Here is a 15,381-nt window from a genome sequence, read left to right on the forward strand (position 1 = left end):
TATTCAGAAATGTTTCCATTAAAAAAAAGAAAAGAAACCTGCAACAACAACAAACATCAGCATTCTCCCGCCAAATGGCTTCGAGCCAGTGAATCAAATAGACTCATTAGTCATCAATATGAATCATCCCAATGAATCAGTTACTGATGAGACTTGTTTCATGCACTAATGAAAGAATCGATAATGAAATCAAGGAATCAGAACTTAAATCTGTACATTTCTTATGATTCCACATTCGTAGATGTCAGTGCAGTAGTTTTCAGGTGTGGGTGAATGTCTTGTGATTTCTGTTGGTGTGTTTCACTCAGGCACTGATGTCAAGGACGCTGAGGTCATCTGCGTCTCCACAGGAACCAAATGTATAAACGGCGAGTATATGAGCGACCGTGGCCTGGCGCTCAACGACTGTCACGCTGAAATCATTGCTCGTCGCTCCCTGATCAGGTATCTCTACATGCAGCTGGAGCACTTCTTAAGGTGAGATGCTACCTTTACTGTCCTGCCTGTCTGTGGATGTCTCATATGTCACCACAGCATGAGGGATGTTTAGCCCAGCAGAAACTCATAAACAGTTTTTAATTTAATATTTTGTGTTATTATATACAGTTTAAATAGAGGTGCACAATTTATAGTGATGAATCAGGGCCTTTTCCAATTTATTAAAATACCAAATGCTGTGACTGAATTGAATAAATATGGAAATATATTTAAGATAATAAAGTAATAACAAACAAACAATAGCATGGCACACAATACACACACACACAAACAACAAACACACACTCAGCATTTAGATATGATTAATCGTGAAATAGCTTTTTGCAATTTATTAAATCACCAATATTGTGGTTTAATGATATATATATATATATATATATATATATATATATATATATATATATACATATACATATACATACACACACACACACAGTATATCATTGATCTCATATACTGTATGCAAGATGTATTCTGTAAAAAAAATAATACATCTATAATAAATAATATTCACACTGTATATTTTTATTTCTCATATATAAGTATATATACATTTAAGTTATATGTAATTCAAGTTGTTCTGAAAAACATGTACATGTGAAATATGTAATATTTATAATCAGAATTTATGTGTGAGCTAGCCTTTTGCAATTTAGTAAACCACTAAATGCTGTGATCTATTGAAATATTTATGAATAATGATTATAGATAATAATATTATTATCTAATAATAATTCTTCTTCATATCTTTATTATTATTATGTTTACTAGGTATCAAAAATCTGTGTAAGATATTTAATAAATATACTTAATGTTTATCATGTTAAAGTTCAGATTGCTGTCACAATCTGTCAAAATAATTATATTCATACAGCTTTATATTTGTATGTGAAAATTTTTTGTTTTTGTTGTTTGTCTCTAAATTTAGTAACAATAAAGAGGAGCACGAAAAGTCCATATTCACGCAGTGTGACAAACGTGGTTACCGGCTGAAAGACAACGTCCAGTTTCATCTTTACATCAGCACATCACCTTGCGGAGACGCTCGGATCTTCTCTCCACACGAGGCGGCTGTTGAGGGTGAGACTGAGTATTTAATAAAACTAGCTCTTCCGTTCTTTATACAGGATCTAGCGGGAGGTGGATGGGGATGTTATTTTACTCAAACACTGATCAAAATTGAAAAGTTGTATTCAATTAAGATCAGGTCGGGTCCTCTTATGATCTGGTCACATTTCATTATAATTTCACTTGAGTGTCTGACTGCATTTCAAAAATGCTGTTTTTCATCAGTGTTTTTAATTAACTGGCTTTGTCAACTCCCATTGTGGCCTGATTAATTCTGCTCTTGAGTGTTGTATTTAAATCATTTTGCTTGGCTTTATATGTGATACAATTATTCAGCTAAAAAAAACTCAATTACTTTTTTTAAGTTAGTGTTATTGGTCGATTAAATCTGTTGGTTTGTTGAAGTAGATTAAAATGTTTTGCCTGTAAGTGCCACTCGTTGTTAAATGTTTATTTCACTGTTTAATTCTTGTTTTTTTTTCTGTTCTCCTCAGACCAGGGAGACAGACACCCAAACAGGAAGGCAAGAGGCCAACTGAGGACCAAGATTGAGTCTGGAGAGGGAACCATCCCGGTGCGCTCTAGTAACACTATACAGACGTGGGACGGAGTTCTGCAGGGCGAGAGGCTGCTCACGATGTCATGCAGTGACAAAATAGCAAGGTAGTTTGGTAGCATGTATACACACATGTACATTTCTACATATACATCCTAACTGATAAAAAAAAAAAATTTGGATAAATGCATCTGCCAAATACATCAATGTAAGTGAACCTGAATGCTCTGTATCAATCAGTTGCAGAGCTCAGCTTTAAGAATGTCCCAGGGCCAGTAATGGTTTACACTTAATGCCCTCATTTTCCAGACAAAGTATTTAAGAAGTTTATAGCTGTTAGTAGCTGTCGCATTATAGCTTATTATTAAGAAATATTACAGTTATATGTATTGCTTTTTTGTAAATGTTAATATAAATAATTAATATAAATGGTGTAATAAAATTATTAGTCAAATGTGTATATATATATATATATATATATATATGTATGTATGTATGTATGAAGTGACGTGACATTCAGCCAAGTATAGTGACCAATACTCAGAATTCGTGCTCTGCATTTAACCCATCCAAAGTGCACACACACAGAGCAGTGAACACACACACACACTGTGAACACACACCCGGAGCAGTGGGCAGCCATTTAAGCTGCGGCGCCCGGGGAGCAGTTGGGGGTTCAGTGCCTTGCTCAAGGGCACCTATGTTGTGGTATTGAGGGTTGAGAGAGCACTGTACATGCACTCCCCCCACCCACAATTCCTGCCGGCCCGAGACTCGAACTCACAACCCTTCGATTGCAAGCCCGACTCTCTAACCATTAGGCCACGACTTCCCCCTAAATGTATGTAGATGAAAAAAAAATCCTACTTGTTGCTATTTAATTAAATAAGTATACATTCAAATTCTCCTTTCTGAGCTTGTCGAAATGCTTTCTTCGATTGTAATGCTACATTTACAGTTATAATAAACATAATGAGCATAATGTTCTTCCTACCTTTACTTCTAAAAATGCTATCTAGTTAGGCAGCTCCCTTACCTTTGGAGCGGAGATATTGTTAGCCCTCTTCATTAGAATAACGGACAGCTCAGTAAAAGCATTAGTCTAGAACCTTCTGGTTAATATACACTAGGTAGAAGCTGAACCTGTCCCTGCTGAGAAGAGAACATGGGCTTTATGAATTTAATTGCCCATTGGCTCTTACCGGACTTCATAATTGACAGGGAAAGAAGTGCATAGGTTCAACATTACTGTAACCCTAGTTAAAAGAAGAGTGCATTAGCAGTGTTGGAGGAAGCATTCATTCATCATTTGGGGTCAGTGTGGCAGTGTGTCGTCTCCTGCCACCCAGCAGCTGTGAGTGGACAGATAATGATGTTTCAGAGACAGCTGTGACCAGAGAACACAGGTCCTGTCTCTGCTAATGAGAGAATACCTCCCTTTGCACACAAACACAAACACTCACTATCACTCAATACTACATATATATCATCCTCATCATGCAGTCTGTGTTTATTATCTATTTATAGTTTATTCATTTGCAGTATGTAGTTATTTAAGTTATTTAAAATTTAGTTTGATCTTTTTTCATTCCATAAATCTTTAAGAAGTTTCTTTCTTCTGTTGAACAGAAAAGAAGATATTTTGAGTGATGTTGTTAAACATTCGACAGTAGCCATTGACTTCCATAGTGTGGAAAAAAAAATACTAGAATTTTCATTTTTGGGTGAACTATCTCTGTGTGTGTATATATATATATATATATATGCTGTATATATTAGCGTCTCTATAGAGATGCATCAGTTAATGCATTGTGACAGACAATGAGCATTTCTTGTTTCCAGTATCTGTTTTATATCAGATTGTTTGCTGCTCTGGTTTTTAAAGGTAAGCGGTGTTTAGTCAGGGCTGGGCTGGTTTATGTGTTGTTCAGGGCCAGTCTGACACACTCACACACAGCAGAAGTGATGTTCAGAGCTCACACTCAAGGAAAAGCAGCTCATCTGCTAAGATGAAAGATGGTGTGGTGTTGTCTCATCCATCAGGGTCTGTATCTGCTCTGCTGGTAACATGACCAGATGTAGGTCTCAAACAGGGACACGGTAGGTGGAGGGTGTTCAAATCAAATGTTCGGCCAGAATCAAATGTTCCTGTACTGGGCTAGTCTTAAGACAACCAACCCAAAGTCCATTCACTGGCTGCTTATTACACTCAAAAACTCACAAGTACTATGTGAGAGACACTTCTTATTTGATTTGCTGGCTTCTGCGAAACACAAATTAATGCAATGAACATTTTTAGGGATGAAATCCCAGATTTTCCAGGTTATTGTCATCAAATCTGTAAATTAGTAAGTAGGCTAGATATCCTCCATCAGAAACTGAATAAACCGCAGAGTGTTCTGGTTGCAGGAGAGAAGTGCTTAGCTAACAAAGTAGTCTTATTAAAGGTAGCAAAAGTTGGACTGTGTCGCTTTGGCATCTGAGTATGTTGATTGGTCAGACTGAAGAGAACGCCTCCAATCTTTTGGGTCTGCGTTCTTCTCAGCTGCATACAGCATGTGTTGTTTTGGGGAGCAGATTTGAGCTAGATTAGGCCTTTTGATTGTGTCTGCGACATGTGAAGATGTAAATGAGGTGGTTTGGAAGAACAGCACTAATTGAACAATCCTTCCACTGTTTCTGAAAATCATTTACATCCGGGCTTCTGGACAGAATTTTTTTTTTTTTTGTGATTCATGTAGTTCATGATTGTCTTATGTTCCATCTGCCTGTAAATGGTAATTTTGACAGCCTTTTAGATGGAGTGAGATTAGGAATCCCAGAGGTGTTTCAATATGTCAAACTGCTGGAAAAACTTCAGGCTATAATAAAGAAACAATAATGAATTAAATGTAAAGGCGAGTCAGTGCAATAACAGTGCAGTAATAGTGTCTTGTAGTGGGCCAGGATCCAAAAATGGGCTGCAAGGCTGTTTTGATGGGGTTGCTTACAACAGAAGATAAAGAAGTGTCAAATAATTATATTTAAATTCAATATTAATTATAATCAAGTATATAATTAAATCAAATTGGGTGGCAAAAATTGGGTCTGTTGGGAACGCAGGGGGAAAACCATGCAAAATGTCAATTATAAAACGAATTAATACGAAATGACAATAAAAAAAAGTTATTAAATATAATTAAATTTAGTAATAATTAATTACAATAAAATGGGTTGCTGGTCTGTTTTGATGAGGCTGCAACGTACAACAGGGGGAAAACAATGCAAAATGGCAATAATAAAATAATTATGTTATAATAAAATGTAATAATAATTAAATTAATCATAATTATATTAAAAATGGGCCTGGGTTACTAATGGCCAGTGGAAATCAATGCAAAATCCCAATTATATGAAATTATAAAATAATTATATTATAAATAAATTCATAATGATAATTTATTATAATACAAAATGGGTTGTGGGTCTGATTTGATGGGGTTGTGTAAAGCAGGGGTTAATAAATGCATGTAAAAATTAATCAAATAATTATATTGTAATTTAATTTAGTAAGAAGAAAATTATAAGTTCATATAATAATAATAATAATAACTGCACAAAATAAATAGGCTTATCAAATTTGCTTCTCATATCTTTTAATGTTGTGTGTCCAATCGAACTCCCTTTTCATTCTCACCTTATCTGCATATTGTTGGGTGTATGCAATTAATATTAACATGAATAAATTCCATTATTAATTTGTTACTTTTTGAACTGAACAGTCAGTTTGTGTTAGGTTGCCACTTGATGCCCAATATAAAATCTGGACACTGATGTGAGGTGTGTGGGCTGGTTCCTGCAGGTGGAACGTGGTGGGCATCCAGGGCTCTCTGATGAGCTACTTCACTGAGCCCATCTACTTCTCCAGCATCATCCTGGGCAGCCTGTATCACGCTGATCATCTCTCCAGAGCCATGTACCAGCGGATCGCTGACATCGAAGACCTGCCCCAGCAATTCGCCCTCAACCGCCCCCTGCTCAGCGGTAAGACAACATTACACGGGCTTGCATTTCCTCTTCCAAATCATTGAAAATGGCACCCATGTCAAGTTGTATTACCAGTTTCCCCCAACTCGCCTTCAATTTCCTCATAGTTTGATGAATTACTGTAATTTAGATGGGCCTGCTCTCTAATACTAGCCTGTTTCAGTAATTCATACCATGCCTGAATTCCCAGAATCCCCTGCTGATTTCTCTCATTCTCTCTCACACTAGAAAATAAACCTGTACAGCCTATAGCAGGGTTAAGAAACTCTTGACATAAATATAATGTAGTTTAAACTACTTGGTCGAGTAGTTACATCAAATAACCTTTATTATATAGTGCTTTATATAAGCAAAGCAGCTTCTCTGTAATGAACAGGAAAGTAACAAAAATCAATGATGCAAACATCATCAAATATGAGACTAAGACAATACTGTAATTATTCAGTTAAACTCCATTCAATGTTGATTCAGTTCATTTCAATAATGGCCAGTGTTGCAAAATTCATCATAATGTATTTGAGTATATTGATAATTTTGAGTATTAATTGTATTTTAAAGTAGAAAAACTACTAGTAGTTTTCCTAATTCTAACAAAAATAACAAAAAGCTACTCAAAGAGGCATTATCTTTTAAATTATCTTTTTAAACTACCACATGTAATAGTTTTGAAATGAATGTGACATATTTTTATGGCACGAAACAATGAATAAAGAACTCAGTTGGGGTGACAGACTTAATACAGCCAGAGAACACTCTAATATTAATGACTCGCTTGTCATCAGGGAGACGTTGGCTGCTTTTGGAGAAGTATATATGGTGATCTGAGTACATATTCTTTCTCGCATTGTTTTGTGCCTCAAGAGAAACACCCAACACTGCTTTTGCACTGGGTTACATCAGATTCCCAGCAGAACTAGCTTTTAATGGCTCACTACTGAAAATCTCCATTTGATGATGTGTTGTGGGATGTTGAGGCATAGCGTACTCGACCCGAGCTCAAAGAACGACCCTTTTGTTCCTGTCGTCTTTGTCTGCAGGTAAACAGGTTAAGCATAGTACAATGAGCCATTTATGCTTTATGGAAATATTCTTGAAATATAACATAATAGTATAATATTTTATAGATTTTTATATTAATAAGAACTTAAGAATATAAATATGAATGAATAAAATATTTGTTTCATAATGGCATGCAGCCTTCAAGTGTTTTTCAATTAATTTCCATTGCTATAGGGTTTTTTAAGTAGTCAGTCAGTTAATATAAATGTAGGAGTTTCTGGTTTAGTCTGTAACATTTTTCATTGCTCTTTTTGAGTTCATGTGCAAGACTTGTAAAGCAGCAGAAGTCATCAGTCTCTCTGCTCAGGGTCTTATTGGAGACACCTTTACAAGGCCGTTTCTGGGTGTGATTTTCGACTATAATTAGTGTATTTGTGTGCTTGCAGGAATCAGTAACGCTGAGGCCCGGCAGCCGGGGAAGGCTCCTAACTTCAGTGTGAATTGGACGGTGGGAGATCAGGCTCTAGAAGTCATTAACGCCACCACAGGCAAGGATGACATGGGCAGAGCCTCACGTCTCTGTAAGCACGCCCTATATAACCGCTGGGTGCGACTACACTCTAAGGTACTGCTATCACAGATTCGCTTTCAAACTTACTGCAAGACTTGGTTTATTAGTAAAGATGATGTTAACATTTATGTTTCAAAAACATGTTATGTAGTTGTTCACTAATAAAGGGTGTGTGTGTGTGTATGTGTATATATATATATATATATATATATATATATATATATATATATATATATATATATATATATGATTGCATTGTTGACAGAAAATAAAACGATTACACTTTATTTTACGGTGTCCTTGTTACGGTGTACTTATATATTGAAGTACTGAGTAATATTAATCAAGTACATGTACTTACTATATGATTAATGTTTGGCTTAAGGTTACTTGTATGTAATTATGCATAATTAATTGTTATTATAATAGTAAGTACATGTAACGTGTAACATGAACACCTTTAAAATATAATGTTACCAAAAAATCAAACAAACAAATGTGTTGCATCTGTGTGGGGTCCCTAGATGAAAAACACCACTGTGCATGTATTTTTATTAATTTAACTAAAGCATTTTATACAGTGGACCATGAAATTTTTTTAGATAGGCTTAGAAGTGTTGGTCTATCAAACAATGTAGTCTTGTGGTTTAATGCTTATTTAAAGGGAAGAATTTAATGTGTGGAAGTGGAAGGTATCAAATCAGACTTAATGGAAGTGGGTACGGGAGTCCCCCAAGGACCTGTATTGGGGCCATTATTATTTACTATATATATAAATTGCCTAGACGTTAATATTGAAAATGCAAGGTTCCACTTTTATGCAGACGATACTGTCATCTATTGTTCTGCACTTACACAACAACAAGCTGCATGATTTACAATCAGCATTTGATATTATTTAAAGAAGGTTTTTTTACTTTAAAGTTGGTCTTAAATGTTGAGAAAACAATATTTATGCGGTTGCAAGGGAAACTGATCACATTAGTATCAGAGTACAAGTACCTGGCATCATAATTGATGACAAACTGCATTTTAATTCACATATTAATTATTTGAGACAAAAGTTAAAGAAGCAGCTAGAATTTTATTTTAGAAATAAGTCTTGCTTTTAATTTTTTACCGATTCTTGACTACAGGTATGTAGTACATCATCATGCCTCTTCTTATCTTCTTACCTCCCTGAAAGTTGTGTATCACGGTGCTTTAAGATTTAATACAGATTGTATTAATTAACTGTATTAATTACAGATTTTTCTACACATCACTGTACATTTATATAATAGATTTGCCTGGTCTTCATTTGCTGTTCGAAGGAAAATGCATTGGTACTTATTGATTTACAAAGCAATTATGTTTTTTTTTTGTCATCCTATCTCTGTTGTTTGATTCAACCAAAAGTAGTTGGTAACGATTCACTGTGTTCCCAGTCTTATTATAATCTTCATGTACCTTCAGCTCGAACTAATCTAGGTAAAACTGCTTTTGAATATGCTGCACCATCAGACAGGAACTGTCTTCAAATGAAACTGCGGCTAAATCAGTTGGTTTGTTTTAGTAATTTGAAAAATTATTTAATGATTTGCAAATGCTTATAGTGCTGTATGTTATTGATATATTATTGTTGTGACGTATTGTTTTGTCATATGTGTATTTATATAACTGGGCTGCCTATCTTGGCCAGGACACTTCTGTAAAAGAGATTTTTAATCACAGGGAGGTTCTCTCCTGGTTAAATCAATAAAGGGCAAATAATTTCATTATTACATTGAGAAATAATGTCAAATACTGGTACAAAAAATGTTTACCAAAAATATAAAACATTTACAAACATTATAAATGCTATTAACATGTATCACTCCACGAAAAAAATCCTTTAAATTTAAGAATATTCAGAACAGAACATGAAAAAATAAATGTAGTGCTGTTCATTATAAACAAAATGTGTTATAAATGGTAAGATTAAACAAATGTTTTAAAGGAAAGCTATCAGTATGTGGAAAAAGCAAATAAACTTTAGCTCATGTACCAAACGTGTGTTTGACATTAATTGCATTATAAAAGATATGCAAAACATAGTGCAAACACAAACTATTTTTTTTTTCTGCAGCTTTCGTCAACTCTGCTAATCAAAGTGCCCAAGCCCAGCTCGTACCACGAAGCCAAACAAGCAGCGGTGGAGTACCATACGGCCAAGCAAACGCTCATCAAGGCCTTTCACAAAGCAGGTCTGGGCGCCTGGGTGAAAAAACCCATAGAACAGGACCAGTTCTCACTGAACTCTTGAAGAGGGAACATAAAAAGACCAGGACATGACAACAACCAGCTGTTAATACTTCACTTGATGTGCGGGGATGTGTGTGTGTGTGTGTGTGTGTGAGAGATGCTGTTTGTTCTCAGACAAACCAAGAGCCCTTTAGTGTCTGTCATTTTGCTCTCTGTGTGAATCATGACTGCCATTTTAATTTGTAATGTAGAAGCAGACTGTCATCTAACGTATGTTTGTTTTAAAGTTTGAAGCAGCATTAGCCTTTAGCAGATAACAGGACGTAATGTCATTTGTAACTGGAAATGTTTTTATTTTTTATTTTTTAGTGAGAGAGGGTTGTTCCGACAAAGCCTTGATGCCGTAAATGGCTTCATGTTGACCACACCGCTGTGCGCACAGGTCTGAAGGTTTCCTGGTCCAGCCTACCCAAATGCTGGCTCACCTTTTTGAGCATGGTTCTCCTTGATATGCAAAACATAAGCATATTTATATTTTTAATTCCATTGCCACCAGATTTAAGAATGGGAAAAAAATCTATCACATAGATCGTAACTATACAGCATGGTCCTTTTAGATAGACAAACTTATTTTGTCAGGACTTCAGTGTAGAATTAGCGTACGCCGTCTTTCTAGTCAAAATTTTTGATTTTAATTTGACCTCAGGGGGAAACTTGAATTTCTTTGCATATGGTTCCTTGAGAGCTATGTAATCGGTATTCCCAAACAGTTATTTAAATTGGAATATAGAGTAGTTTCATGTATGCAACCAAAGTGCATTGAAGTTGTCAAACAATGTGTCGTGGCTGTGTACATTTCTCAGAAGTCTTAAATGCATGTGCGAATTACACAAGGCTGAAAGAAAGCCCTTTATTTAATACTTTACTGGCCAATAATGGACCATTTTAGAAGCCCTACTTTTTAGATGTCTGCACTATATGGACTTTAAGCTGCATGGATTCCATTGGATCCCAGTGAACCTGATGTGATCGAGTTATGTTAAAGGAATAGTTCATCCAAAAATTCACCCTTATGTCGTTCCAAGCACCATATGACTTCCAGATTGTCTAAAGCTTCGCATGAGGGATGGACCAAACCTAGAATCATTATGAATATGAAACAGCATGTAGGTGAGTCTATTTCTAGTTCTAAATGCATTCAAGCTGCAGGTTTGAGAGCAGGGAATTGTGGGAGCTCTTTAAGATGGCAGAATGGTCTGTAAAATGCACGTTTATTATTGACAAGTCATCTGCATGCAGAAGCGAGGGTTTGCAGAGGCGACTCTGACTTTAACTTTATCCTTACGCCTTGTTTGAGGATTTTTTATTTCCTGCATAGACCTGAATGCCTACATTCCTCCTCAGAGATGCTTCTGTAAGACTGAATTCAGCTGTGTCCTTGAGGATGGGGTTCTGGAGGAAGGTCTAAGCCAGGAGCTCAGGCGCTCTTTGATTTATGACTTATCCAGTGCAGCATGTTTGACTTCTAAGGTTATAGAGCAGAAGTATTTTCTCCACCGATCATTCATGTGCAGAAAATTGGGCTTTGGTGGTTTTCAGATTCCAGAATCATTGCATGAACTCCTGTTGGGATTTAGAACTTTCAGTCATATAATTTGACGCTTAAAATGAAAGATACAATACTGCATTAGTATTTCAAGGAATTGGTGACCCACAAATGAAAACTGTGATTTCCTCAACCTCAAACATGTATGCTGTAAGTCAAGCTCTAAAAGGATCACCATAAAATCAGCACAACATTACTCTATATGACTCAAGTACTATATTTCAGGTCTTGGAATTTTTGTTTAAGAAATTATACACTACTAAACTTCCCCTTCCACTAAATGACTGAAATTACAGTTTGGAATATGCTGTACACTATCGTTCAAAAGTTTGGGCTGTGTTTATTTAATCACAAACACTGTAAAGGGGGAAAACAATTTTAAATGTTATTACAATTTAAAATAATAGTTTTCTATTTTAATATACTTTAAAGTATAATTTATTCCTGTGATCAAAGCTGAATTTTCAGCATCATTACTCCCATCTTCAGTGTCACACAATCCTTCAGAAATCTTTCTGATATGCTGATTTGGTGCTAATAAAACATTTCTTAGTATTATCAATGTTGAAAATGGTTCAAAAGAACAACATTTATTTGAAATAATAGAAATCTTTTTTAAACAATGTAAATGTCTTAAATGTCACTTTTGAACAATGTAACGCATACTTGAGGAATTGTTTTGTTTTGTTTTTATTGTACAGACTTCAAACTTTTGAACAGTATTGTACAGTATGTAAAATAACATCTGAGAGCTGCAGCGGAAGGGAAGATTTAAAAATCATTAAATGTTGACTACTTTAAAGGTAGTTTAATGGGTTTACGGTCCTTTTTTGGGTAGTTTCGATTGTCCAGAGGCTCTAATAGGAAAACAACATAGAGGTTTGGAATGATGATTTTAGGAAGGTCAACTATTTCTTTAAATCTTCAAAATTGTTAAAAGTGCTGATGTTCACAGAGCCTGTTCTTCAGAGAGACTTCCATGAAATCAGACTTGCTTCATCCTCAGCACAATCATTCCAGTTTTCCCCTCGACGGCATCAGGTTTCTCCAGCGGGATTGTGGTTGATTTGAAAACTTTTAAAGAAACCAGCAGTTTGTGCGTTTGTCCATCCGTCCGTCCTTCTGTTTTTGTGCACCTGCTGCTGAGCCCAGTTGGCATTCTGCAGAGACATCATGGAAACACGACTGAGCGATCGCTGTGGAATCTTCACCAAAGATGTCAATTTCTTTTCCTTTTGAAGATTATAAACCAACTGAGACTATTTTTTAAAAGACAAGAAGGTTATTGGTGCAAAGATTGTTCAGCATTTTACAGTTCTGCCTTGTGTTTAGTTTTGTTTCATTCATTAATTAATGTAGATTTTATATATGTACATTTGCGTTGGATCAGTCAGGACTGACTTGGCTTTGGGACGCGCTCGTCATTCTCAGTACTGCTGTAAATATATTGTGACCCTCTCCGATGCCGTTACAGTAGACTCCTTGCATATGTATTACTAATTTTAATTTCTCAAGCAAAAAGCAACATGCATTTTGTTTTTAAGGTCTTTACTCTAAATGCCAGGGCGACCGTGTCCTTGCATTGGTTTGTGCCGTAATGTATTTCTGATGGACCCATATGAGTGTATGGGGATCTGCAGTACTGTAATGATTAATGACTGTACACTTTGACTCCTTTTGCTGTAATGGAAACCATTACGGGCTGAAATTAATGAGCACAGTTGGTTCTACATAAATGTGGCTCAGCAAAAAGTAGCTCTTTCTGCTGATGTCACTTTTCAAGGACAGGAGACTTGTGGGATTTAAAAAAAAAAAAAAAAAAAAACTTTTTCTTTCTTTTGCAACACCGTAATTTCATCTTCACCTTCTCTTCTGCTGCCGTTTTCTGGGGATTTTGATGGCTTGAGACGCCAGTTGATGATGTCACATTTTTTTCTTTATATGTTCTTTTGGGAATCTGAGCCGTGTCTTAGCGAAGAGTCCTGACTTTCGTCCTCCTGGTCCTGGTCAACCCGTTTCTAAACGTCTTGTGATTTGGTGACTGTACAGTGGAGTACGGCGGTGGTCCAGTTCGATCTGGACTCGATCTCGGTCCACCCCGTCTTTTGCCTGTCCTTCGTAATATCCACATGGGTCACCTGCATGAGCTACTTCACCGAAGCTGCACCCAGCATGACGACATAAGGACTTGTATGTAGAAAAAGGAACAAAATAAAAAATAGATCTATATATACATAAGAAAAAACAAAGGAATAAAAAACATCTTAGTTTACCTTTGCATATTGGTGTCATTCTTTTCTCACTTTCTGATTTATATAAAGAGAAAGCGAGTGTGTGTGTGCGCTTCACAGAAATCTAGCTGAATTATGATATATCTCTGGCTCTGTTCCAAACCCTAGTGAGCTGCCTTGCTGTCATGGGAGACTCTACATTAATTTCAGTAGAGTTTGGCTTGTTAAACTAACAACTTGATAATCTAAGCATTAAAATATGTCTAATGTAAACTAGTACATTTATAATTCGGTAGAACTAGAATGAGTTCCTTAATACAAATTTTTTTAATTGATTCTACAACTATTTCTCTTAGAAGGCAGCATAACTCATTACAAACAGTGTCCATTTACTGATTAAATTTAGCAATGCATTATATGCTATAGGTGGCAATACATATATATTTAAAATAAATGCTGTTCTTTTAAACATTTTATTCATAAAAGATTCCTGAAAAAAATTTTTTTAATAAATATATTAAACCACAACAACAACAAAAAACGTTTCTTGAACATCAAATCAACATGTATGTTATCTTATTTGATATATGTATATTTTGGGGGGAAGAAATGTTTTAAAGTAGAATATTAAATTGAAGACTTTATTAATTTTATGTTACTTATATTGAAAGTAATTGTCAAGTAATTGTGTCTGAAACAATCCATTTATTCCTTAAATTACATTAAAAAAGGGAAGTCACAATTCCAACAATGACAAAAAATGTATTTACTTTTATCTCAATTATATATTTTAGACAAAAGTATATTCTATCCAAATTGTGATGTGTGACATAAATGTAAAAAATAATAAATTTGGTCATTCATAATGCACTAGTAATTAACATTTGCTTGTAAATTGTTTGTAAATCCATTATGCAATATTATCAAATCGTAAATAATACACCTCAAATGCTTATGCAAACTTATGCAAAAAGATGCATTATGCAAGATGCATTATTTGTGGTTAATTTTGTCAGTGTTCACTCAAAAAGTGAGAAAATCATAGGTTAAAATGACTAGAATACAACATGAGCGATAAGTAATGTTTTTTTAAACATTACATGAAAAATGTACTTCTGTTTGGAACAACCCATGAATGAGGTGACTTTTCTCCCTTTGAAGTGCCCTGTGGAGGTTTTGGAACAGAGTTTGTGTATGTGTGTGTGGCATTGTAATGTCCCTGTACACTGTAAAACAACAACTCGTGATTTTCCTGTGATCAGTGCTGTTGACACTCGCTTTTGTTACAGATCTAGGCGCTGTTTGCTTTTTACTCCTCAAACAGGCAGAAACTGAGCGTCTGCTGCTGTCAGGTTTAGGAGTCTTCACAGTCACTCCCACAAGCCCCTGTGAAGTGTGGTGAGGTACTTTCAGGACAACACTGCCGGAGAACTTCTACCAAAACTTTTTTCCTGATCAGAAAGTTTGGATGTGCTTCCTGTGAATTCAGCCTCAATAATCAAACTAGGTGCATGCCAACAAACATATGAGTTGATCATGTTATTATTTAAATTACTCTGTCTGATAAAAACTGTGTCTTGAGTTTTCAGATGCATAGTGCTCT

The 15,381-nt window shown here is 35.5% G+C and overlaps 1 protein-coding gene across 1 annotated transcript in view; it reads left to right on the plus strand.

Annotated features, from left to right (window-relative positions):
- Positions 1-11,750, plus strand: part of adarb1b (adenosine deaminase RNA specific B1b) — a 139,487-nt gene extending 127,737 nt beyond the window's left edge. The window contains exons 7-12 of the mRNA XM_059562484.1: positions 309-477; positions 1,427-1,578; positions 2,061-2,229; positions 5,964-6,145; positions 7,594-7,772; positions 9,826-11,750. Of these exons, the coding sequence (XP_059418467.1) occupies positions 309-477; positions 1,427-1,578; positions 2,061-2,229; positions 5,964-6,145; positions 7,594-7,772; positions 9,826-10,002 (1,028 nt within the window). The 3' untranslated portion in view covers positions 10,003-11,750. The remainder of the gene's footprint in view (positions 1-308; positions 478-1,426; positions 1,579-2,060; positions 2,230-5,963; positions 6,146-7,593; positions 7,773-9,825) is intronic.
- Positions 11,751-15,381: the final 3,631 nt, after the last annotated feature.

Source organism: Carassius carassius, chromosome 11 (genome assembly GCF_963082965.1).
Source record: "Carassius carassius chromosome 11, fCarCar2.1, whole genome shotgun sequence".
Taxonomy (NCBI): Eukaryota; Metazoa; Chordata; class Actinopteri; order Cypriniformes; family Cyprinidae; genus Carassius; species Carassius carassius.